At 43.4% G+C, this 24,453-nt stretch overlaps 1 protein-coding gene across 5 annotated transcripts in view; it reads right to left on the bottom strand.

Moving 5' to 3' along the window:
- Positions 1-24,453, bottom strand: part of PLD1 (phospholipase D1) — a 200,104-nt gene that overhangs the window by 169,830 nt on the left and 5,821 nt on the right. Inside the window, exon 1 of one of the 5 annotated variants that reach the window (XR_009351014.1) lies at positions 13,965-14,090. The exons of 1 other annotated variant lie outside the window; for it this stretch is intronic. Coding sequence is in view for 3 of the 4 variants with exons in the window: in XM_059163478.1 (XP_059019461.1) it covers positions 13,965-13,969 (5 nt within the window). In the remaining variant the exon portion in view is untranslated. Of the gene's footprint in view, positions 1-13,964; positions 14,091-24,453 lie in introns of those variants that run through there. 3 more of the 5 variants (XM_059163478.1, XM_059163473.1, XM_059163477.1) reach the window with 3 other exon arrangements.

Below are 24,453 nucleotides of genomic sequence, written 5' to 3'. Positions count from 1 at the left end.
GACTTCAGTAAAAAGAGAGCAAAACATCTGATGGGAGACTTCACAGAAGAAGATAAACTAATGATTGATAAGCACAGGGAAAAAATGCTCAATGTTAATATTTATCAAAGAAACTTGGGGCACCTGGGTGGCTCAGTGCATTAAAGCCTCCGCCTTCGGTTCAGGTCATGATCTCAGGGTCCTGGGATCGAGCCCCACATAAGTACCTCAGCTCAGCAGGGAGCCTGCTTCACCACCAACTCCCCCTCCCGCCGCCTGCCTCTCTGCCTACTTGTGGTCTCTGTCAAACAAATAAATAAATAAAATCTTTAAAAAAAAAAAAAAGAAGAAGAAGAAAAGAAAAGAAAAGAAATTTAAATAAAAAGCACAAGGAGATATCACTACATACATAAGCACCAGAATGGAGAAAATCTAATGCTGGCAAGAAAGTAGAACAATCAGAATTCTGACAGACTGTTGGTCCAAGCGTAAAACAATTCAACCATTTTTTTAAAAGTTCTGGCAGTTTCTTATAGAACTAAACATATACCTACCCCATAACCAAATAATTTCATACTTAAGTGTTTAGTCAAGAGAAAAGAAAACACATACACAAAAAGACGTTTGTGTTTGTTCATGGCAGGTTTATTCGTAATAGCCCAAACTGGAAAGAGCTCAGGCATCCATCAAAAAGAAAAAAAAAAAAAAAAAAACGAGAAACAACTGTGGCATAAACAATGGGAAAATAATTAGCAATAGAATACCTAATGACGGAATGACACGGAGCAACAGAAAGGCATGAAATACACATGACATGGATGAATCTTCAAAATATTACGCTGGGTGAAAGAATTTACAAAAACGAGTACATCCTGGAGCATGCGGGAACTTTCTGTGGTGATGGTCATATTCCATACCTTGATAAGGGTCTGGATTGCAGCAGTGGTGTGTGCATTCATCAGAACTCTGAGTGGTTCACTCCAGATCCGTGCAGTTCAGTGTATATAAATTTTACCTCAAAAGAGAAAATGATTAAACAAATACTGACCTGAATTTAACTGGAGAGATTAGGACAGACTCTACTGATGCCTGCAACTTAGTTTAAAATGTATCCAAACATAAGATGTACTGATCAGAGGATAGGGGATGGACAGATGGCAAGATGTGCATTAAAGCAAATAAGACAAAACAGAATCTAGGTGGTTTAAACTTAGAATTCTTTCAACTTTTCTATATGTTAGAAAATATTCATAATAAAATGCTGGGCAGGGGAGAGAGTAAAAGATAAGGAATTGGAGGCAGTGAGAGCAGACAATTCACTAAAAAGAGTTTTGTTTTAAAGAGGAACAGAGAGGGGTGTCTGGGTAGTGGTGTCCATTAAGCGCCCAACTCTTGGTTTCAGCTCAGGTCCTAATCTCAGAGTTGTGGGATCAAGCCCCGAGTCGGGCTCCGCTCTCTGCCCGAAGTCTGCTTAAGATTCTTTTTCTCCCTCGCTCTGTGCCCCTCTCCTGCCCTCACCCTCTCTAAAATAAATGAATCTTTAAAAAAAAAAAAAAGAGGAACAGAGAGGTAGGGCAAAGCTGGTGAGAGACAAAGGATTAAAAGGTGTCTCTTTAAAGAGGAGACGTATCACAGAATACTTGAATAGTAAGAATGACCCAGCAAAACGAGTAAGGAGGATGAAGCCAGTGGGAGAATCCTGATTGGAAACCACGTTCTGAACAGAGAAGAGCACAAGACGTGGTTGAACAGGGCTAAGGGGACCTCCCAGGAGCACACACAGCTCATTCACGGCAAAGAGCGGGCCTTCGGGGGACAGAATTATGTGTGAAGACAGAAGGATTTGGCAGTGGGGAGAGGAGGTGCTGCTCTTCTGATTGCTTCTAGTTTCCTAGTGAAGTAAGCAGCAGAATCATTAGAAGATAGACAAGAGGAGATATTAGAGGTTTGAGCACAGAGGCAAAGGTGTGAAATAGCCACTTGGGAGAGGGAGAGAATGAATTTACTGGGAAATGTTGTAGGATGGCCAGAGAGTGCTGCGTATCACTGGAGAGGGTGGACTGGTCATTTTAATGTCATCAGGGGAGTGTGTGTGTGTGTGTGTGTGTGTGTGTGTGTTTCCCAGGTACACTCAGCTGTTTGGAAGAGGAGTGCAGAGTAATACCGGTACAAACCCAATTTTTGCCAGGATTGGGTTTTGCAGGAGAGTAAGGCAGAGGGAGGAGAGGGGCAACACACTGATCATAGACAAAAAGGTGAGAAGGGGAAAGGCAGAACACAAGGATCCCTGATGGAAAGCAAAAAGGTAGCCATCAAGGGCTAGAGGTAAAAATCAATCTGGGGATATCAGAAGTGAGCAGAAAAACTGGTAAAGTGTAGAGCTGGGATTTGAACCCACATGTCTGACTCCTGTGTCCACTCTCCTAACTGTAACACTCTCCAGCATCTTCAGCCCTGTGGCCTCTATAACTCTCTGCACTTAGTGTATGAACCAATTTGGTCTAAGAGTCTTACAGACCATTTGCCCTCATTTGCTGAAACATAGTTTCTATAGAAATGTTCTTCCTTTTCTTTTTTTTTTTAAGATTTTTATTTATTGGATAGACAGAGATCACAAGTAGGCAGAGAAGCAGGCAGAGAGAGAGAGGAAGGGAAGCAGGCTCCCAGCTGAGCAGAGAGTCCAATGCGGGGCTCGATCCCAGGACCATGGGATCATGACCTGAGCCGAAGGCAGAGGCTTTAACCCACTAAGCCACCCAGGCGCCTCAGAAATGTTCTTTATTTTCATGGAATGGGAAATACAAGACAAAGAGTTGGTATGATTTTCCATCCCGACTATTGACTGGGAGATAAAAATTTATTCTCCTGCCTCTTAACACATGCCTTCTGGTCTAATATTTCCCACTCCTAAGGAGAATGAAATGCTATTTGGAACAAAATAAATAGAACATTAGAAGGATTTGAAGAAACTAGACTCGAAGTAATTATTTCAAAAGAAGTTATTTTAAAAACATTTAAGCCCTGGGGCGTCTGAGTGACTCAGTCAGTTAAGTGTCTGACTCTTGCTTTCAGCTCAGGTCATGATCTCAGGGTTATGGGATGGAGCTTGGATCGGATTCCACGCTCAGTGGGGAGTCTACTAGGGTTTCTCTCTCCCTCCCCTCTGCAACTCCCCCTACTCATACCTGCACACTCTCTCAAATCAATAAACAAAATCTTTTTAAAAATTTAAGTCCCCTCACTCTCAAGGAAAAAAAAAAAAGATGCCATGACTCCTTCAGGCATTTAGAATTTTAGATGGACTGCTAACTGGAATTTTGAGAGACTGTTTTAAGGTCCCACACACTCACTAGCATTTAAGCACTACAGGGAAAAGTCCAGATTCCCTAGCCTGGCCTTCCGCTATTCAAGCCCAGCATTTACCACCTCCCCTCCCCTGCACAAACATCATGTCCCAGGCAGGTGAACACCCCTTCTGCCTACAAGACCCCTCCAGCCTCACCTCTGAGCTTCTGTTCTTCCTGCTCCCTCTACCCAGTTCACCCCTTCCACCTGCCCAACCTCTGCCCATGCACATCCTCTCACCCTTCAGGTTCCAGCTCAAACACAGACTCTACGCCACACGGGGACCACAGCCCTCTGGGACAGCCAACGCTCTACATTTGATCTCTTCAGATGTCTATCTAGTCGTATCCTTAGCATAGCTATTGGGTACCTATAGAATCTATTTCCTTCCCGAGAATCATCTAGTATCCCAACCTGGAACGCTCCATAATTTATCTTGTATTGGACTCTGAATGCCTCACACTGTGCCTGGCATACTAATGAACCAATAAACAGCTGTTGACAGGACAAGTAAACATTTTAGAGCCTCTAATCAGGAAAAGTTCCACACAATGGAAGGTGTGTCTATTTTAAGCTCAGCATTCTGTGCCTGATGGTAAGTTAACTCAGAGGTCCAGATTTCTGAATTGTGGGCTATTGCCAAATCATCGTTCAAAAAGTTTACCCCGGGGTGCCTGGGTGGCTCAGTGGGTTAAAGCCTCTGCCTTCGGCTCAGGTCATGATCCCAGGGTCCTGGGATGGAGCCCCGAATCGGGCTCTCTGCTCAGCAGGGACCCTGTTTCCTCCTCTCTCTTTGCCTGCCTCTCTGCCTACTTGTGATCTCTGCCTATCAAATAAATAAATAAAATCTTAAAAAAAAAGTTTACCCCAACTTAAATGTCCACTGCGAGGTTCTAACTATGTATGTACCTCACCTGTATAATAGCACTGTCCAACAGATGCAATGCGTGAACCAAAAATGTGAAAACCACATATGTCATTTTAAATTTTCTAGCAGTCACATTAAAAGGTAAAAGAAACAACTGAAAATAATTTAATGACATTTCATTTAACTGAATTTGTCCAACAACACAAGGTAATTTCAACATCTGATTCATATGAAAGTTATTAAGGAAATGTTTTACATTTCTTTTGTTCCCAATCTTTGAAATCCAATGCACATTTTACACTCAGAACACACTTCGGTTTGGACTGGCCACATTTCCAGTGCTTTACAGCCACACGTATCTGCACCAAACTGGACAGCACAGATCTGGAATATCCTGAAGGACAGAGGCTGCTTCTTTTCAGCCCCATGGTCTCCACAGTGATTTCAGTACCACAAGCATGTAAACTCTAGTGTGTAAAAGGACCATGCTGGCACAGCATGGACCAGGCTTGCAAGCTGGCAAGGACCAGGCTTGCAGCATAAAGGGTTCAACAGCTGCCAGCTACCACTCCTTTACGTGCAACAGATGCTTAAGAAATGCCTCTGGGGAAAAAAAAAAAAAAAAAAAAAAAAGAAATGCCTCTGGGATTGAACTTCCCAGGTGGAAACGGTGCTACCTTATTAAGGCCATCAGGCTACTCCCCAAGGACCCCTGTGACCCTAATGTGATCTCATGGCACCTTTTCATAGTATAAGAATATTTTACTCACCAACAAACTATGAACGACATGGAAATAATAGCTTCTTAAATGAATAGTATCCTGGTCTTCATTGGGCCCCCATGAGTTTAGTTTCTAGCAAATGTCTAGGGTTCATTGACCCCTGATGAATTCATGAAAGTGGATTTCTGAAGCTGCAAAGCTGAAGAAAATATTCAGGAAGCTAGAACCATGGAGGAGTCGATCTAAACTGGCAGGGCGGGCAGACCGACCCGACCCTGCGTTCCTGCATCAGAGATTAGTAAAGCAACTGAGTGACCAAAGCAGTTACGCAGGTCTTGAATTTTGAAGGAATTAGAATAGGGTAAACAAGTAAGAATCCTAAAAATAACCTAACATAATTAAACACTATTTAAGAATTCAAAAGGCATTTCAGAATCTCTTAAGCATCAAAGCAACATTATCATCATAAATTTATATTGGATGGCACCATAAAACTTGTTAATTTAAGCATTCATGTTGCCTGAGCTTCAGTGATATTTGATTACATACTCAAAATGCAAATGAACAAGTCTATTATATAGATATACACATAGATAACACATACATAATACAAAGCTCGACCTGACAAAATTTCGACGAGAATAGGTATCACGGGAATTTCCCTAGCATTCTGGGGTCAAGAGAATACATCATACAACACATGCATTGCCTTGTGGTTATGTCTCCTGCTAATTCACTCTCTTTATTAGTAGGTCATCATTGCATAAAATCTTCTCTCCTCTGTCCACTCATTCTTTGCGACTTGTATGTTCACTCACAGCACCCATGCAGTCGTTCACCAAATTGTTGTGAGTGCACATTTCCAGCAGAATGCTAAGCCCCCAGCCCACAACAGAGAATGAGTCAGTGTGGTCTTGGCCCTGGGGAAGCTTACTGTTGAATTCTCACTGCTTATTCTGCTTTTCCATTGTTAGCCTCCCTCGGAGAAGCCCAAGGCTGCAGGCCAGGGCAGAGGTACCCACTAACAGGAATCTGGCTGGAGTTTTACGCACTCCGTACCATAAATCAGGCTGTCTGGTGAATTTCCTTCCTTAGAATGTGGTCATCTGTGTTCAACACAGACTGACTTTCCAAATTAGTTATGTTGAAATGGTCTATCTGCACTGAGTATCTTCCCCCTTTTTCCTTAAGAGCAAATTATTTTCCATTGGTAATTCCTGCTGTTTGGGCTTTTTTTTTCGTTTTTGTTTTTGTTTTCATTACATAAAAACCTGGGTGCCCCCAAGTGGCTAAAGCTTCTCTCACACTGACCGACCGTACAAAATGCAGCACCCCAGAAAAATCTCACAACCATAATATTAACCCAAGTGAATTTATACCTCAGGAAAGAAATCTAAAGTATATTTGCTTATGTTATAATTTATTTGATGTCAACATGCCTGGAAAATAAAATTAAGGACATTTTTCCCTTTTTAATGTTCGCGGTATGGCATTCATGTTCATGGTGTTTAACGTTCACCAGGTGGTGTGTATGTGGGGGGGGGGCAGTTCCAGGATAAACGGGGGGGCTGATGCGGGCTGAGGGCAAACACCTTCTATGAAGCAGCAAATTCACGGTGCCTGGTTACTCATTTGGGAAAAGGGTCTCTTCTCTAATTAGCTAACGAAATTCCGATAATACAAGAATTAATTTGGATTTAGAAAAAGAGAAAAAGATTTTTTTTTTTTTTAGAAAACCTGTTATGACCATCAGTGTGAAGAACTGTGGTTGTGACTGTATCTGCACTTTCTCTTTGCAAGAACTAAAGGCAGGATACGTGGACCTGTAAACCGAGGAGATGCCTGATAGACAGAAGCAGGAGGATCCGTTTACCCGCCACCGCGGAGAAACCAGGCCAGGTCCACAGGCTGACAAGGCTGGCCGGGGCGGTGGCAGGCATGAACTTTCCCGTCATACCCAAGAGTCCCAGATCACTCACAGCTGAATTCATTCAGTCAGCACGTCAATAAACCACACAGCTCGCCTCTGGTTTTCTAACAGTCTGTCGCTCATTAACTCCCCAAATGAAAACCAAAACCAACGGACAAAAAACACGCAGCAACAAATAGAACAGAACGACAAACTTCTATTACACATTCTTTGGATTGTTAAAATAGTTTTCATGTCCCCTGAACGCTGACTCAGGAAAGTACTGTCTAAACGACGACCGAACTCAGTTCAGGCCTAGACAAAATAGCTTTGACACATTCGCTGACCTGGGGTCCTCCGGGTCTACAAAAACACGTCACGGCTGAAGATGCTCACACTCATTAGAATTCCATTTCAATACTTCAGCTGCCAAGTCCAGTGATCTGTCTGCGCTTAAATTCTCTGTGGCCGTTACAGGGGTTGGCTGGCATCCATTCATAAGACTACTTGTTTGAATTTTCTCTCTCCGTTCCAGGATCTACCGAATTCCTACTCTCTGCTGGGCACTCTGCTAGGCACTGAGGATTCAAAAATGAGTAAGGCAGTCCTCAAAAAGCTTGCAGACCCATGGAGGAGGCAGTCTAGGCAGGCCAACAACAAACATATACTGGGCCCTAGCACAGCTGTGCACGAAAGGAGGGGACAGAAGTGGTTCAGCATGCAGGACAATGGGTGGTCAGCGAAGATTCCAGAACTGCATATGATGTTTCTATGTAGAAGTGGACGAGGGAGGAAGGGCATCTTAGAGAGCCCCAAAGCTGCAGAGGACACAGTATATATTTGCTCTGGTAGTGAAACTCCTGGGCCGGGGCCGAGAGAGAGAGAGAGAGAGAGAGAGGATGTGTGTGTGAAGTCACATGACTGCCTCGTTGCAAAAGGTCTTGCTTTGGCCCAAATGTTTAAACATCCCCCCCAAAACTCCTAGGCTGAAATCATAACCACCAAAGATAATGAAGTTAGGAGACAGGACTTGGGGAAGTTCTTATGTCCCACACTTTGTTCTAGATCCTTCATCTATGAGGCTACAAATCTTTATCAGCGCTATGTACCAGACGCAGTACTAGACATGGTACTGGGGAGAGGGGCAGCAAATGAATCAAGACATCTGCTCTACCAGGGCCGGCATCATGAAGAGCAGCGGGGTTGGGGGGAGGCCGCAATGATGGACATCTAACACAGAGCCCAGCAGAAACAGCAGAGCACGGGATGCAGGGCAGGGCTCTCTTTCCGAGAGACAGTCGGGGAAGGCCTCTCCGATAGATGGTGATTAAGGAGAGAATAAGAAGGAAGGGAGGATGCAAACCGCACCGCAGCAGAAACCCTTCAATTCCTAGCTCACTAACTGCAGCAACACTCACTGCACTTCCCAGAACCTATGTCCGCTTCTTGAAAGACCCCAGTAACTCGGCTCCTATCCGCTCTTACACCAACCCCTAGGAAGACCTGGGTTTCTCATGGGATGCTCAGATGTGTTCTCCAGATCTGTGTTCCCTTCCCTTCTGCAAATTCACACTTCTGGGATCTCCACACATGGGGTCTTAGAGCTCCCGCAGCTTCGTGCCTCCTGGCCTAGCAGGGATCTTACCCATCCCTCCCCCGACCTAACCACAAGGTTTCCAACAAAGTCTCATTGGACACTAGCCGGCCACCGAGGAAAGTTCGATAAATATTTGTTGAACAAATGAATGAAAGCCCCGATTCTGAATTACATCGGAGGGAAAAATATACTTAAATTTGGTAGAAAATCCCATAATGAAGGCCTTATGTGTAGTCTTTTCACAAAATTAAGCTCAATTGTTTGCAGCTCTGCCCTTACCAAGTCAGCAACTTCTGTTTTGAAGTGAATTGAAATCAGATAACCGAACTAAGTCTTCCAAACTCTTCACTGTCTTAAGATATTCACATCTATACTTAATATAAAAAAATATAGCAGTTCTGGAATTAGTGGTGATTAATTCAAAGCTTTGTGAATATACTAAAAATCACTGAATTGTACACTACAAAGGTGAACTTTATAGTGTGTCAGTCATATCTCAATAGAGATTAGAGCTCTCAATAGAGCCATTATTTTTAAAAAGAATATAGAGAACTTTTCCAATAAAAGATTAATGAGCATCTAAGTCGCATCAGGAAAAACAAATCTGCAGTGCTAATTTTTCCTTTAGTTACAAAGCTATTTTTAATTCAAATAAAGAATGAAAGGCGCCATTCACATCTCTATATACAGAAGACGGAAAAGGTGCAGATGAGAAAAATGATCTGTGCAATTCAAAAATTAGACATCTTGCCATAATAGTTTAAAAACAAATTTTAAGTTCTGTTCATTTTGATAAGCTGATGAGCCTCATATCCCTTTCCTTAGTTAATGAAAACATCAAGTCTTAATGATCTACAGAAAAGAGAGAGGAAAAAAAAGCAGAAAAATAATTAAAGTGCACAATACGAGGCTCTGACTAGCTACCAATGATAGATCAGTCCACCTTCCTCCAAAACATTGGAAATTAGAAAACATGGATTTGTTTTCAGCCCTGCTCTCTCTAGATGACAACCAAATCATGGTATGTGATGGCTTTGGGATGTGTCAGATTGGCTAGCCGAAACTCCAGGTCCCAGAATTACCTTTCTCGTATGTTTTCAGCACGGATTGGCAGCAAGGAACATTCTCTCCCCAGCGCTGAGCGCCGAGCACTGGAGGAAAGAAGGGAGGCAGCGGCCTTTTGCAGTATACACACACCTTTCCCCAGTTATTCAATCACATACTAGTTTATTTGCTAATATAATGCTGCTATGAAGGGATCTTGCAGCTGTAATTAAGGCATGTCATCAGCTGACTTTAGTCAAAAGAAAGATTATGATGCTGAATAAGACTGAGGGAATGAGCTGGGAGCTCTTTTGTTTGTTTGTTGTTTTTTTTTTTTGAGATTTTACTTATTTGACAGAAAGAGATCACAAGTAGGCAGAGAGGCAGGCAGAGAGAGAAAGAGAGAGAGGAGGAAGCAGGCTCCCTGCCCAGCAGAGAGCCAGATGCAGGACTCAATCCCAGGACCCCAAGATCATGACCCGAGCTGAAGACTCAGGCTTAACCCACTGAGCCACCCAGGCACCCCAAGCTGGGAGCTCTTTTAAAAAAGGCTTATACCCTGCAGGAATTCAGAGACTCCAAGCTTCAGCTCCTGTTCCTGAAGATCCAGTCTGCTTACGACAGACTCTTCTTGACTGCCTGAATTTCAAAATCCTTATGGATTTCAAACATGCTTTGCAAGCCCCACAACTGAGCAGCGAATTCCTTGGAATAAATCCTTTAATCCATATAGCTGACTAGCTCTGCCTCTATGGTAAACCCTGACTGGTTCATGACACTGGAGTGACTACTATTGAGAAGACGGAGGACGACTGCTTGGCATGGACTCATCCAGAAAGAACTACAGAATCTTACTCTTCCATGAGCCCCCTCCCAATCTCTTGCAATAATGACCAGGAGAACAGAAGATCGGGGGTGAGTTCATTTTTCAAAAGATGAGATTTATAACAATTTAGGGATGGAGTGAATTGAACACAATGCCACAGCTAGGCCACCGTGCTTCAGCTCTGGCTGATGAGATGTACATGCAAGAGTGACAGAAATCTGGTGTAGGTCCTTGGGACACAGCAGGCCTTTCTTCCCCCTCTTCAGCCTCTCCCTGCTCTGTAAATGGGAGGTTTGGAGCTCCAGCAGCCATCCTCGACAAGCACCACAACCTGGAGAGGGCAGACTGAAGAGCTGGATAGAGCCACCGGCTGGGGGGACCTGCAACCATCATGCCAGGTCACAACTGCCTACTTCCAAACTGCTTTTTACATGACAAGCAAAGCCACCATTGGGGGCGGGGGAGGGTCTCTGATACCTGTAGCTAAACACAATACCTAACTCATCCAAGGAATTTTTTCTCTAATTTTCCTATTCCCATAGCAGTCAACTAACACACCCATGTCGACGAATTATAAGGACTAGCCATATTTAATCCCACCCACTGCTGTGTGCATGGGGACACACTGAGTGTTTAAGAGGATTAGAGCAGACAGCTACAGTAGAAGTCCATCCTAATCTCTTCATGCGTCTACGCTTGGGCAAAAGAATATGAGAACATTTTTGCAGTCTGCAATAAATGTCTTCCCAAAGCCACTAACTTGGATTCCCATGGAGTAGAATTTCATATGGCAAGCCTGTGGTCGCATCCAAATTCACTCATTCGACAGATTTGTGATGTAGAAAATTCACTCTGCTATCCCTTTAGATAGGCTGTCTTTTCATGGTGAAGTCCTCTAATTTCACCCTAACCAACAACCCCTGAACACGTCTGGGTAGATTTTTTGCTGAATGCACACTGCACAGTCACCTCAAAGCCTATAATTCAGTTCAGTCACACCGGGCTTTCTGGATGCTCAAGAACAGAACCACCAAGGGTGCCACACACTTTTGGTGGTAACCTTGCCTGCTCAAGCTCCCCTGGGTCAATCTATCATGAAGAAGAAATTGCCTGACACACAAGGTCGCTGACAACTATGAGAGAAAAAAAATACCAGGCCTGTGACCAAGGGGAAAATGAAGTGATTAATATAGAAAACAGTAAGAAACATCAAACAGGAAAAAGTTGACCTTTCCCTTTAGCTTAAAGTAAGTTTGTTTACTCCTCGAACGGACTCTAAAAGGCCAGATCAAAGTATCGACCTGGTGCAAAAGTGCCATATGTCTTCCTGACCCTGGGTCATTTATGATAACTGCAGAGTCTCTGACTCTTTTTCTTAGAGGGAGGAAGGGGGCCAGTGAGCATAATCATAACTCTGAAGAGATACACTTGGGAAACTGCACGCGTGAACACAATGGGCCAAACGGTTCCCAGCATGCGCCTCAGCTCCTTTGTGCCATTTCCTTCTGCCAGAGTTCCCTGGACACTCCTCCCTGCCCGGTTCTTGGACCCCGGACCGCTGACCCCATTCCTGAATACTGGTGCTCCCTGGGATTCTGAGCTCTACCTGTCAACGTCTCTCATCCCACCTCCTCATGGGAGGAGCGCCCCAGACCCGGCCTCACCAACTTTCTGACTCGCAATACCACCACTGCTCTCCTCTCTTTCTCCCAAATGCCTCCAACCCACTCAACTATTGTTCCACAGGCATCTATTTTATCTAGTTCAAAACTGAACAGGATCAAAATCTGCCTTGCCTCTGGATTCCATCCTCCCTCCCTTTCCCACAGCCCCGCCACATACATGCCACAACCCTACCCCACCCTCCGCCATATTCCATATCTCAGTTCCTGGCTCCACCATGCACCCAGGGGCCATGCCTGCCCTTATTTTTCTACTCAGAGTAGTGGAGGCTGGAGGACCCACAAATGAAATTCACCTACTCTGGGAGTGCAGATGGATCAGGGGGCCTGTGGCCTTCAGCCATTCATCTCCACCAGCGAATCTGCAAAAGGGGAAGAGGGCCTTCAGACAGAGAGACCTCTGTGACTTCTAGGGGCCTAGGAGAGGGCAAAGAGGCTGTTTCAGGGCCCAGCTCCACAGCAATGGAGACTGGCAGTCAGCAGCTTTGGGAAGGCATGGAGAAAGCTGTCTGCCCCCTAGCCTCTGTGAGTCACGGAAGAACAGCCCGGCAATGTCAGGCTCCTGGACACAAATGCATGCAAGGTGTCTGAGGTACACACCAGGTTCCCATATCTTTCTAGTGCCTCCTCCCTCAGATTTGCAAATTTAGGAAAATAAGGCCAGCAGGTCCATCGTTGGCATGGATCCCATCCTATGGGATCCCATAGCCATGGCGGGGGCAGGCCTCGTCCTTAAATCCCTTTTAACCCATGGTCATCAACCAAGAAGACAAAGCAGAAGACTGCCAAAGGCTCCACAAGCCAGGAAAGAGGTCTCTCAGACTCCAGGAGCACCTGGAGAAGACTTTGAGTAAAAGTCCTACATAGCCACATTTGAATGCAGACCAGTAAATTCTCTGTTACCTCTATTAACCAGACTTCATTTGAATCCTCATGTTGACAGAGTCTGAAGGCATTCTCCAAGTCTGTCTTCTAACTTTCACCCCTACTATAACTCAGATAAACTTTTTTTCCCCACACCCTCTTTCAAAATATTTCTACAGATGGCAATCAAGGTGATCTTCTACAACTGTAATTCCCATAGTGTCCAGGCTGGCTCCTCCCGGCTCCTTAGAACTGATCAGTAAGTTTTCAAAAATTTTATGACTCAGCTGTTAAACATAGCAATTATGAAATCTTAAATTACATACAAAAAACTTACAGTAAAATAAATCATATTAAATCCACAGATAATAAGTATTCAAAATTCATCACTTTTTTACTACTTTAATACATTTTTACTAATATCTACGTCCTTGAGGTTGTTTAGGTCCATTTTATACTGTGAAATGTGCTACTAGGTGTCTATTCCCTATAACCTGAAGTTGACTGTAATGGGAGTGTTTTCACCTAGAAATTGACAACCCCTATAAGTTATAGTCTGATTTTTGTTTTGTTGATCCTCTGGGCTTAAAATGATGGAGAAAATGTCCATAAAATATTTGGTAGGTATTTTGTGAATAAAATGAAAAGTTGAGGAAATAATTCTTCTAATACCAACCAGTTTACGAAGATGCTTCATGAACAAATGAAGTTCTGGGACACGCCTTCATCATTTCACTTTGATCTTACTCCATGCTCTAACAAGAAAACATCAACTACCCTCTTTCATTAGTTGTAACCACAGGTTGGTTATAAACACAAGAGTTCAGCAAAAACCAAGAGAAACCTGTCAGAATCAAGGAGCTATATGGCCTTTACAATAAAGAAAATCGTATTTTTTATTATTTATGTATAAATTGTGTGCTACACATCCTTTACATCAGGAAACTATATGACCGACACGTATATGTATAGATACACATTTATTTTTCTGGAAAGTTGGTTGTTAAACATTTACCACATAAATCTGCATAAATCTGACTAGGCATTTCCTTTGTTTCAAATCCTTCCATAGCTCTCTACGTCCACCTCTCTACGTCCATGCTCTGCTTCAAATCCTCTCAGACTCACCTCATACTCCCGCCATTGCGATGGCAGCCAGTCCCGTGAAGAATCTGACCAGCTTCATATATGGACAGCCTGACGGCCTCTCCAGCCCACGCTGCCCCACACTGCTTCTTGAGGTGCCCATGGGGACCCACCTGGCAGTCAGGTATGCCCAATCTGAAAAAGCAGAGCTGCCTCCAATCAGTGGGAGATGAGAAACAGATAAAAGCTTCTCCCTTCACCCACCCCAGGTGAGCTGTGCTGAGAGACATTTCATAAGACTTCTCTTCAGATCCCCTGGAATCAAGCAAACCAGTTGCTTGTTAATGGCCAACTCAATCACTCCTGCTTCCCAGTGGGACTCTTCCTGGGCCTTCACTCCGGCTCCCAGATAGCATTCCCTAGTAAACCACCTCACACGAGACTTTCCCATAGGATAGAGTCCACACTCCTTATCTGAGCAGTAATGACCTTTGGAAACTGGGCCTCTAGCTAGCGTGTCATACCCTGGTCACAAGAGAATGGGCATACTCTTTCCCATCCCTGTGGCGTGGCTTTGCTCATCCCTGCTCCCTGCTTATAATTCTGGGGTGTGCAGAGAGGTAGAAAATTCTGTAATTTACTACAACCACAACCTTACAAATGAGGAAATTAAGACCCAGAGTACAAAAGTCTGGCCCAAGAGGCTTAATGGCTAATTTAAGACAGAACTGAAAGCTCTCCTGGTTTTTATGAGCTTCTATTTCTAGTTCCTAAAGTGTCCATGAATATCTATGTTCTAGTCCTGAAAGTCTACTGAATTATTCGTTTCTACTTTCAATCTCTCAAAATACATGGATGCCCATTTCCCTCTAAACTAACACTTTTTATTGCCTGAGGAATTTTGTCTTCCACTAAAGAAACAGATAGTAATTGACTTTTACTCAGTGGTTCAATCCAGTTCTCCAGCATTTGCTGGAAACATTATACAATCACTCATGATGAGTGCAGTGAGGAGACAAAAATGAGTAAGATATGCCCTTTACTCCAAAGAAGTTTATAACCCAGTGGATGAAAGAGAGGACTGTGAGGAAATATATCAGTCTATGCTGTGATTGTTATAATGGGAGAGCGAGCCAAAAATATTTAAAATATCTATACTCTAGTTATTCAAAACATATATAAAGAAACACATGCAGAAGATGTCCACAGGCATAGGATATACAATAGGAGCAAGAACAAGTCAACATACTTAGAAAACTAGAAGTTCAAAAAGAAAGCTATTTACAGATGTAAGTATTTTAAAGCCAATAATCACCCAGGATGAACCAATGAACAAATACATTAGTGCCTGTTACATACAGGCCATTTGCTTCTTATACAAACATATGCTGCAGTGTTTCACACAACCAGCAACCAAAACACTGGTTACAATCAAACAAAAAGAGACCTCGAAAAGCATCTGGTCCACTGCCCTCCTAAAGAAACCAAGGTTCCACGGGTTCATTTTCTTCTCCAATTTATTTCCCCCGAGGGATCCAGCCACTCCCATTCTTCCCCAACAACTCAAACTTGAATCCTCAATCTCTCTTGACCTTTTCATCTCCCTCATCCCCAGGAGTCAATCAACTCCCACATCTGTGGCTTTTGGGCAGATCCATCCCGTAACTGTATCCCTCCCACCTTCACGCTCCTCTTCACTCACGTCCCTGCATGGAGACTGGGCTGCCCAAGTAATTCCTGAAATCACGCTCTCTTCCCAAGCCATTCATCACAGTGCTGGACTTCCTAAGCATGGCTCTGATCATGCTGATCCTTTGCTGACAAAAAAATCCTAAAAACCAAAAACATGTTTGGTTTAATTGCCGAGCTCTCTCATTCTCAGCCCCATCTGTTTCTGGTTGTTCCTTCCCCCACACCAACACTCAGTCCACCTAGGCTAGACTACCCCCTGCTCCCACACTCTTCCTGCACTCCCTCTCCCATCCAAAGATGGGATGGTACCATTCCCCAAAATGCCCTACCTGTCAAGGCTTGCCAAGATCCTGCTGGACTGCTCCCTCTTCCATTAGGGCTTCCTAGATCTCCAGCTGTTCATTCATCTTTTGACCCACTTCTCACCCTGTTTCCAACTGTGCATGACTTATACTTACTTCACAGCATTTAATCTTTGAATTGTGATTCCTGATGTGTCAGCTAAACCATTAGATCAGTGCTTCTCAAATCATGCCCCCATACCAGCTGCATCAGCATCATCTGGGAACTTGTTAGAAATGCAAATCTCCCACCCAGCCCAGAACTACTGAATCAGAAACTCTAGGGTGAGGCCCAGCACTCAGCTCTCATGAGCCCTCCAGGGGATTCTCTTGTGCAGTGGAGTGTGAGAACCACTGACCGAGACTGTAAATCCCCCAAGGATAGTGGCTAGGACTAGTTTAATACACACCAGTTTCAGAGGCAGGGCCTGCAACAGACAAAAGAGCACTAGTGGAATTTCCGGAAATAAACTGCCCAGGGTCACACTAAGTCACTTGAGGAGACAAAACCAGAACTCAGGTTACCATGAGTATCAGACCAGAGTTCTTTCCAGCACGATCAGTCTCTAATGGTGACTGTAGGCCATTGAAGTTCATGTATAAGTGTCCATGTGTTGTAGGAAATGCACTTAAATTGCTTAAGAATGACAAATTGTGCAATTAACAAATCAGGTCATTTTCAGTCCCTAACTTCAAAAGGAGGAGTTAGTGGAGCTGGTCCAGGAGGCTTACTTAGAGATGTCGTTCTTGTGTAAAGGGAGATCCTGCAAGAACTGAAGAATAACCAGCCGCTGAACTTGTGTGCCTCAAAGTCTCTAAAAAACTATGAAAAAGTATATTACGCTCACAGAATGGATTTAGAGGTGGACCCAGGAGATTGCCTTTTAAAAAACATACCATATTGTAGCTATAAATGCCTACTTATAAGTTAGCAGCTTTTGACCAAAACTTCTGCAAATATCTTAATAATGTGGAAAAAGCTGGCGTGTACTGATGTGAATAAGTATCTAAATTTCTCACTTATTTATTTGGGCCTCCTATTTAAAATTGACTTAAATTGGCTGAATTTCTTGAGAGTTTATTCTTTTTTTCCAAGTCTTTAGAATCTTCAAAGGCTTACTACTCCTCAAGCGCGTTCTTCCTTACATTTTGTGATGGCTGTCATGTGAACCGTTGCCTGGGAAAATTCATTTTCCGTTTTTCAGGACTCCTTAGTAAAATGATAGATAAATGGAAGAATCACTGATCCCTTAAATCGTGAAACCTAAAGAAACTTTAAAGGGAAGGGAAAAGTGCTCAGGCTACTGGGTCCAGGTAACACTCACCCAGGCAGGGCTAAGACTGTCCTTCTGTTATTTCATCAGCTGCAGCGGGAAAGTGGGCTTGGTAAGATCAAAGGGGACCAGTTCAATGTTATGGGAGGCATTGCAAAACTGAAGGATGAGACTGAGCTCAGTACATGACCATCACTTAAACATCCTCCACTAATGTAATTCTAAACTCATTTTTGCAACCTTAAGCAATGCACCTACATTTTGAAGAAAACCAAGCCCTTGTTTTGGGAAACAATGTCTTCCAAGCCCACCTACCCTCTGAGGAGAAGAGGCTCCAGGGTGGCTGGAGAGCCCAGAGGCTAATTCAGGGCCTGAAGACCTTCAGGTGAGGTTGGGGTGGTGGGGGGGATGGGAGGGGGGAAGTAACCATCCTCTCTGCCCTGGGGCTGCTGGAGTCCTACATCAAGCTTTCTGCTCAGCAGGGAGCCTGCTTCTCCCTCTGCCTGCCTCTCTGCTACTTGTGATCTCTCTCTCTGTCAAATAAATAAATAAAATCTTTTAAAAATAAAAATAAATAAAATAAATAAAGAAGCCAGGCCTTACCTGAAGCAATCCCTTTCCTTCCCTGCCCAGACCCAACTTGGCTTATGTGCTATGACAAAGAAAAAAAATTATATTCATTTCTGGTCATTCCTACTCGTTGAATATATGGTCATTTTTTAAAAAGATTTTATTTATTTATTTGACAAAGAGTCACAAGTAGGCAGAGCAGCGGGCACAGGGAGGGAGGAAGCAGGCTCCCTGCTGAGCAGAGAGCCCAATGAGGGGCTCGATCCCAGGACCCTGGGATCATGACCTGAGCAGAAGGCAGAGGCTTAATAACCCACTGAACCACCCAGGCATCCCTGACTATAGTTATAGACAGATGTCATAGCCTCTCTAGGTCCTTGGCCCTAAGAAATCAGTGTAAGATAACATTTGCTGTATAGAAGTCATCAGATTAAAGGACTATGATTTAGTGAATAAACAAACTAAATTAAGAAAAAAAATTCTGGGTGGAATCAAAAGATAGTATTAATACAGGCACCGGTTTGGTAAGAAAGAATGAGAATTAAATGTCTGATCTGGTTGTGTTAAAATCACTCTAATTACAGGCAATTAAGTGAGGTGCTTATCCTTTATACTTAACCTATGCTTAATTCTCATGCAATACAATAATGACTTCTCAACATGTTCTAAATTAATACCGTTATTCTTTATTGGACTGCAAAAGTAAACCCCTTGTGCCTGTCTAGCCAGATGTCAAGGTCCAGCTCTGTATCCTACTGGCAACTGATTTACAGGCCCGAGTTCATTTGGCCACTTACGGGGTCGGCCCTGCTGGAACGGGCCTCACAGGCTCTGTAGCAGGACTGAGTCCTCAGTGGGGACATCAGAGCATAGGGCTGCATGGGTAGCCCACTGCACACTAAGCCATTAACCAATAGGGGACTCAGAAACATCTCTCTGGCTCAAATAGCCAGGTTGTCTGGTCTCCGCATATAATAGCCCACAACTTTGATTTTTAAAAAGGAGAACTTGCTGCGACTAAAACCACTCTCTAAAGTATTTCTGTCTGTGTGAACTGGGACAGAAACAAGAATGCCTAAAAGCACTGAATTTTAGAACAAAATTAACTAATAAAATACAGAAGAAAATCTAGAACACTAAAAGATGTAAAGGGAATGAAGTATTTTGGGATGCTTTTCCTTTATTTTAAGCCAGGTCAAAAGACAGGCGAGGACACGTTAGACTTTTAGATGATTTTTAAAAAGGTGAGATATAAGTTTACATACAGTCTCTTTAACTTTATAATAGAGAAAAATTCGGCACACTGGAGATTTGTCTTAAAACAGAAAGCATAGAAGACTGGCATGGGGGCTTCTGTAACAGGTCTACCATTCTCTCAGCAGTAAGACACTATGCTGAGCAGCATTTTCAAAGTTTCCACTTAAGGAAAATCTAAAGAAAAAAAGATAGGAAGATCAAAAATTATTCTTAAGAGTTATTCAACTTCCTAAGGAGTTTTTAAAAGACAGATGCCTACAGGGACTCTTGGGTGGCTCAGTGGGTTAAACATCTGACTCTTGGTTTCAGCTTAGGTCATGATCTCAGAGTCCCGAGTTCCAGCCCTGGTTCAGGCTCTGCGTTCTGCAGGGAGTCTACTGGAGGTTCTCTCTTGCCCTCTACCTCTGCCCCTCCACCCATTTATACTCTCTAAATAAATAAATAAATAAAATCTTTAAAATACAGATGACTACAAATCTCCCTAGAGTGAATCTCAGCAATAACTTAAAATACTGAGTGCAAACTCAGTCTACAATAGAGGAAAAGACACATTTTGACCTCTGCTCCTCAAAAAAACCACTGAAATACTTCTATTTTAAGGTATTTTTTAAAGATTTTATTTATTTATTTGATAGAGAAATCACAAATAGGCAGAGAGGCAGGCAGAGAGAGTGGGGGAAGCAGGCTCCCTGCCGAGCAGGGAGCCCAATGCAGGGCTCGGTCCCAGGACCCTGAAATCATGACCGAAGCCAAAGGAAGAGACTTTAACCCAGTAAGCCACCCAGGCACCCCGAGAAATTTATTTTTGATAAAAAAAAGACTATCAACAGAACTATCAGCTGAAATACTTCTATTTTAACTTTATTATTACAAAAATAAAGAAAAATCTAAGTGATAATTTCTTCTTTATTGTTCCAAATAAATAAATGCAGAAATTGGATATTTAAAGGGCAAACAAAGAGGTGAAGATTAAAAAAAAATAGTTTTCTAACATTTTTTAAATAACAGGAAGATTATTTGTTTGAATAAAATTCCTAAAAAGCCCAATATAAGTAAAAAAACAAAGTATTGGATTATATAATCTAAAGTAGAAGATAAATATCCATGTGTCCATATAAATAAGTAATGGAATAACTAAATAAATAAATAAATAGGGATGGAAAGATAAATCTTCCATGCAGACATAATCTAAATAATTCATAGAGCTACTACCCTCTCTAGGAGGTAGAGCATAACTGCTCATCACAACATATGTGAGGGGGCACCTGGGTGGCTCTGTGGGTTAAAGCCTCTGCCTTCAGCTCAGGTCATGATCTCAGGGTCCTGGGATTGAACCCCATATCAGGCTCTCTGCTCGGCGGGGAGCCTGCTTCCCTTCCTGCTTCCCTGCTCTCTGCCTACTTGTGATCTCTGTCTAATAAATAAATAAAATCTTTAAAAAAAAAAAAAAAAGTATGTGACATCTTTCCAAAGGGTACAGTATTGAAAAGAGGCAAATAAATAACTTGGCGATAGAGAACCCTGGCACTCCCTCAGCCAAGTGATCAAAATTACCATCGACAATAATATATCATGCTGATGATGCGTGCCCTTAATACAATGCGATGAGAATGGTATTTTACTCCTGTGGTTTTCCTCTCGAAACCCATAATCCCAGTTTAATCAGGAGAAAAAAATCATTAAAAATTATGACTGAGGGACATTCGACAAAATACTAGTACCCCTTTAAACAGTCAAGGTCATCGAAAACATGGGAAAGTCTAAGAAACAATCACAGGCAAGAGAAGCCCAAGCAGAGAGGACTACTAAATGTAGCATTGTATTCTGGATGGGCTACTGGAACAGAAAAAGGATACTAGGGAAAAGCCAAGGAAATCTGACTAAAGTATGGACTTTAGTTAATAATGCGTTAATATTGGTTCATTAATTCTAACAAATGTACCCTACCAGAGTAAGATGTTAATAACAGAGGAAACCAGAGCTTACCCATGTACACTATCTTTGCAACTTTTCTGTCAATCTAAAAAGTTTATTGGGGTCCCTGGGGTGTCAGTCCATTGGGCATCTACCGTTGGCTCAGGTTATGATCCCAGGGACCTGGGATAGAGCACCAGGTCCAAGCTCCCTGTTCTCCCTTTGCTCCTCCCCCAACTCATGTTCTCTCTCTCCCTCAAGCTCTTTCTCAAATAAATAAATAAGCAGAAAATCTTAAAAAAAAAGATAAAAATATTTTTTAAAAGGCAAATATACTCAATTACGGGATTTTAATGAGATGCCTTTGGTGTACGTGGGGTTTAGAGAAGCCCCAGAACTCTGCTCTCGGCATCCCAACCCCACCCCAGTTCCAACTGCCCCTAAAACATGGAGCAGTTTGAAAACCACTACCTTGAAAAACTGGGACATGGGATCATTACAAATCCCAGCCCATTCCAGGCGGTGGGGCAGGCCCTAGCTGCACGACACAGTCCTGCCTTCAGCGGACTGATCAATTTAGACCACAAGCCCCAGGCCAGCAGAACACACATGCACGTGCATTTGCTTAGCACTTGGTGGGCATTGAAGGACTCCGCTTCATAAACTCTCCAACCCCAGAATGAGCAGGAACCACCGCAAACACAGGGTGACAGCTTTCACTGTCAACCCAATTAGCCTTCTTGGCAATGGAGTTGCAAAAATTACCTCGCCATTAGTCAAGCCTGTTCAGTGTCTTCCGGTGGGATTGGACAGGGCAAACCTCGCCAACATGCATATCTGTTAACCTGGTGTCTTACGGAGTGATGCATACGCCCCAGTTCCCATCACCCTCCCTAAACTGTCCCTCCTAGCACTCAAAAGAAGAGGGGGAACAGGGGCTTCCCGAAATTGATCGGGTTTACTTTCCATTAATTTCATGCTGAATTGATTCCTTCTGTCACAGGTAATTCACCCCTAGGACAGATAGGTGCAGCTGAATCGACTCCTCATAAGCTCTCCAAAAATGAAAGGTGACATTGACACAGGAAGCCACAAATTGTATTTCCCACGGGTCAACAGGGACCCTTGTTCCAAATGGCAGTAACACTCATCAATGAATCGTTGCCATGAACGTGATTAACATCTGCAGGGTCAGAAAAGAACAATTAGGAGAGCAGTTGAACTGTCTGGGAAACCAGGGTTCACACTAACATCATATGCTCATATAGCAATTGGGAGAGGCATTCGCTGAACAAGTACTTAGTGAGCACCTACTATGTGCCAGGCAAGTCCCTGCAGTCACAGAGCTTACATTCTTGTGTAGGAAACTCGGTGTTCAAGAAAATCAGACCAGAAGAAGAATTCAAACAGGGCAAGTGCTGGGATGAAAATAACACATAATGACAGGCTAGGAGGGATGAGCTGGGAGGCAAAGCAATGCAGACTGAGTGGGGAAGCAGATCCCACCGTCAGGGAAAGCCTTTCTAGGAAGGTAACATTTGAACTTTTTCTCATGACCTCAGTGTTAAAAAGATGCAAGCCATGCTGGGACTGAGGACAAGGGCGTCCCAGGCAGAGGGAACAGTGCCATCGATTCAAAGGCCCTATGGTGGAACCCAGCTTGGAGTGCTCCAGAAACAGAACCCTTCCAATAAGCCCAAGAGATGGGCAGTGGCCCCTGAGAAAGGTGAAAACTGAGGCAGTACCTTCACATCTGCTCCTAGGAGCCCTGGGGTTCCAGCACTGAAGGGCAGAGGATGCCAGGTGGTAGTCAGGGAGGGAATACTGGAGGAGGCAGCTGGCTCAGTGGCGGCCATCTAGAACTGTCAAGAAGAACAGCTCTCCTTTTGGGTATTTACATAATGGGATTTTACAGAGGCGCTCCTTTAGAAAAGAGGTTTTTAGGGGTGGGGATGGAGAACACAACAGCCGATACGTATTATCCACAGCCTTACAAAGATAATGGTGCTAGCGATATCCTTCTCCCATATAATGTGGAGCTGAAGAATGTCATGGGAAGAGAGTTTTTCTGACACACCATGAACTAGTTCACTCCTACCTGGAGACTATACCCTGTTCTTAATTCTAAATGCATTTTAAAAACACACCTCTGTAACTACACTCATTGGTAAAAAGCAATGAATCATGCTTCTTCTATTAAATACTATACTGCTATTAAGTGAATCAAGGTTCCTCTATTATACGCTATGCTAGACTTACGGGTTAAGAAAAAATCAAATTTTCTAACTAATGTCAAAACATATACCCCAAAAGCACAATTATCAAAGGCAAACAGTTCACTCCCTCTAGTTAGAACCAGATTTGCAGCCAGAAGTCTTCCCACTACTTCTCATCACTGGGGTCTCATGAAATCCCACTCCCATTCAAGATTTCCTCCCAGGCAAAATTCATCTCTCCCTCAGCCATATTCCCATTGAGCCACATCTCCATGTCTATTCTGGCAGCAATTCCAGTTTGCTTGGTTCTTTTTTTTTTTTTTTAAGACTTTATTTATTTATTTGACAGACAAAGATCACAAGTAGGCAGAGAGGCAGGCAGAGAGAGAGAGAGAGAGAGAGAGGGAAGCAGGCTCCCTGCGGAGCAGAGAGCCCGACTCGGGGCTCGATCCCAGGACCCTGAGATCATGACCTGAGCCGAAGGCAGTGGCTTAACCCACTGAGCCACCCAGGCGCCCCAGTTTGCTTGGTTCTTATTCACGGATGTCACTCGTACACGATTTGGGACGGAGACAGGAGGGCAATGTGTGAAAGAGGAGACCTAACATATCCTGTGCCATTTCTGTGCTCCAGGCTCATGTTAATCCCTTTCTAGGCACTGTTTCCTGCGGTCTTCACCATAGTCCTGGTGAGACAGGTACAACTTTTATCCCTGTTTTACAGATGGAGAAACTAAGGCATAGAGAATTTTGACCTTACTTGTCTTATACCACATGGTGGTAGAGTCCTCTAGATCTGAACGCAAGCTCTTTGGCCCAAGGCTGAGGTCCACAGTCATTATTTCTCCCAGTGGGGACTTTGTGGAGCCCAACTGTGCCTTACAAGCCTCACAGACCTACTTTGCTTAGTCAAAGCCCCTTCACCCTGCATTCCCAGCCCCAAGAGTAGCAGCGTGGTATTGGGATTGAGGCAAGGTAAGAGTTGGGGTTACAGTCTTTCCACCATGTTCCTAATTTTGAAATATTTACCATCTACATATCCCAACAGGTGGGTTTTTCCTTAGGATAATAGGATTCTAGCTGGATTTCTCCTCTCCCTTTTCTGTTTTTGTTGTGGTAGTAGTGGTTGTTTTTGACATCACTATTATGTTCGTACCACAAATATACTTCCTCTCCAAATCCTGTACCCTTACCTTCACTTCTACATTTTTATTCCAAAGTGGAAGCAATGGTGAGATTTTTTTTTCAAAACAATGTCCGATTTTTTC

Source organism: Mustela lutreola, chromosome 2 (genome assembly GCF_030435805.1).
Source record: "Mustela lutreola isolate mMusLut2 chromosome 2, mMusLut2.pri, whole genome shotgun sequence".
Lineage (NCBI taxonomy): Eukaryota > Metazoa > Chordata > Mammalia > Carnivora > Mustelidae > Mustela > Mustela lutreola.
Note: the sequence above shows the minus strand (reverse complement) of the source record. Positions and strands in the feature narration are given on the sequence as shown.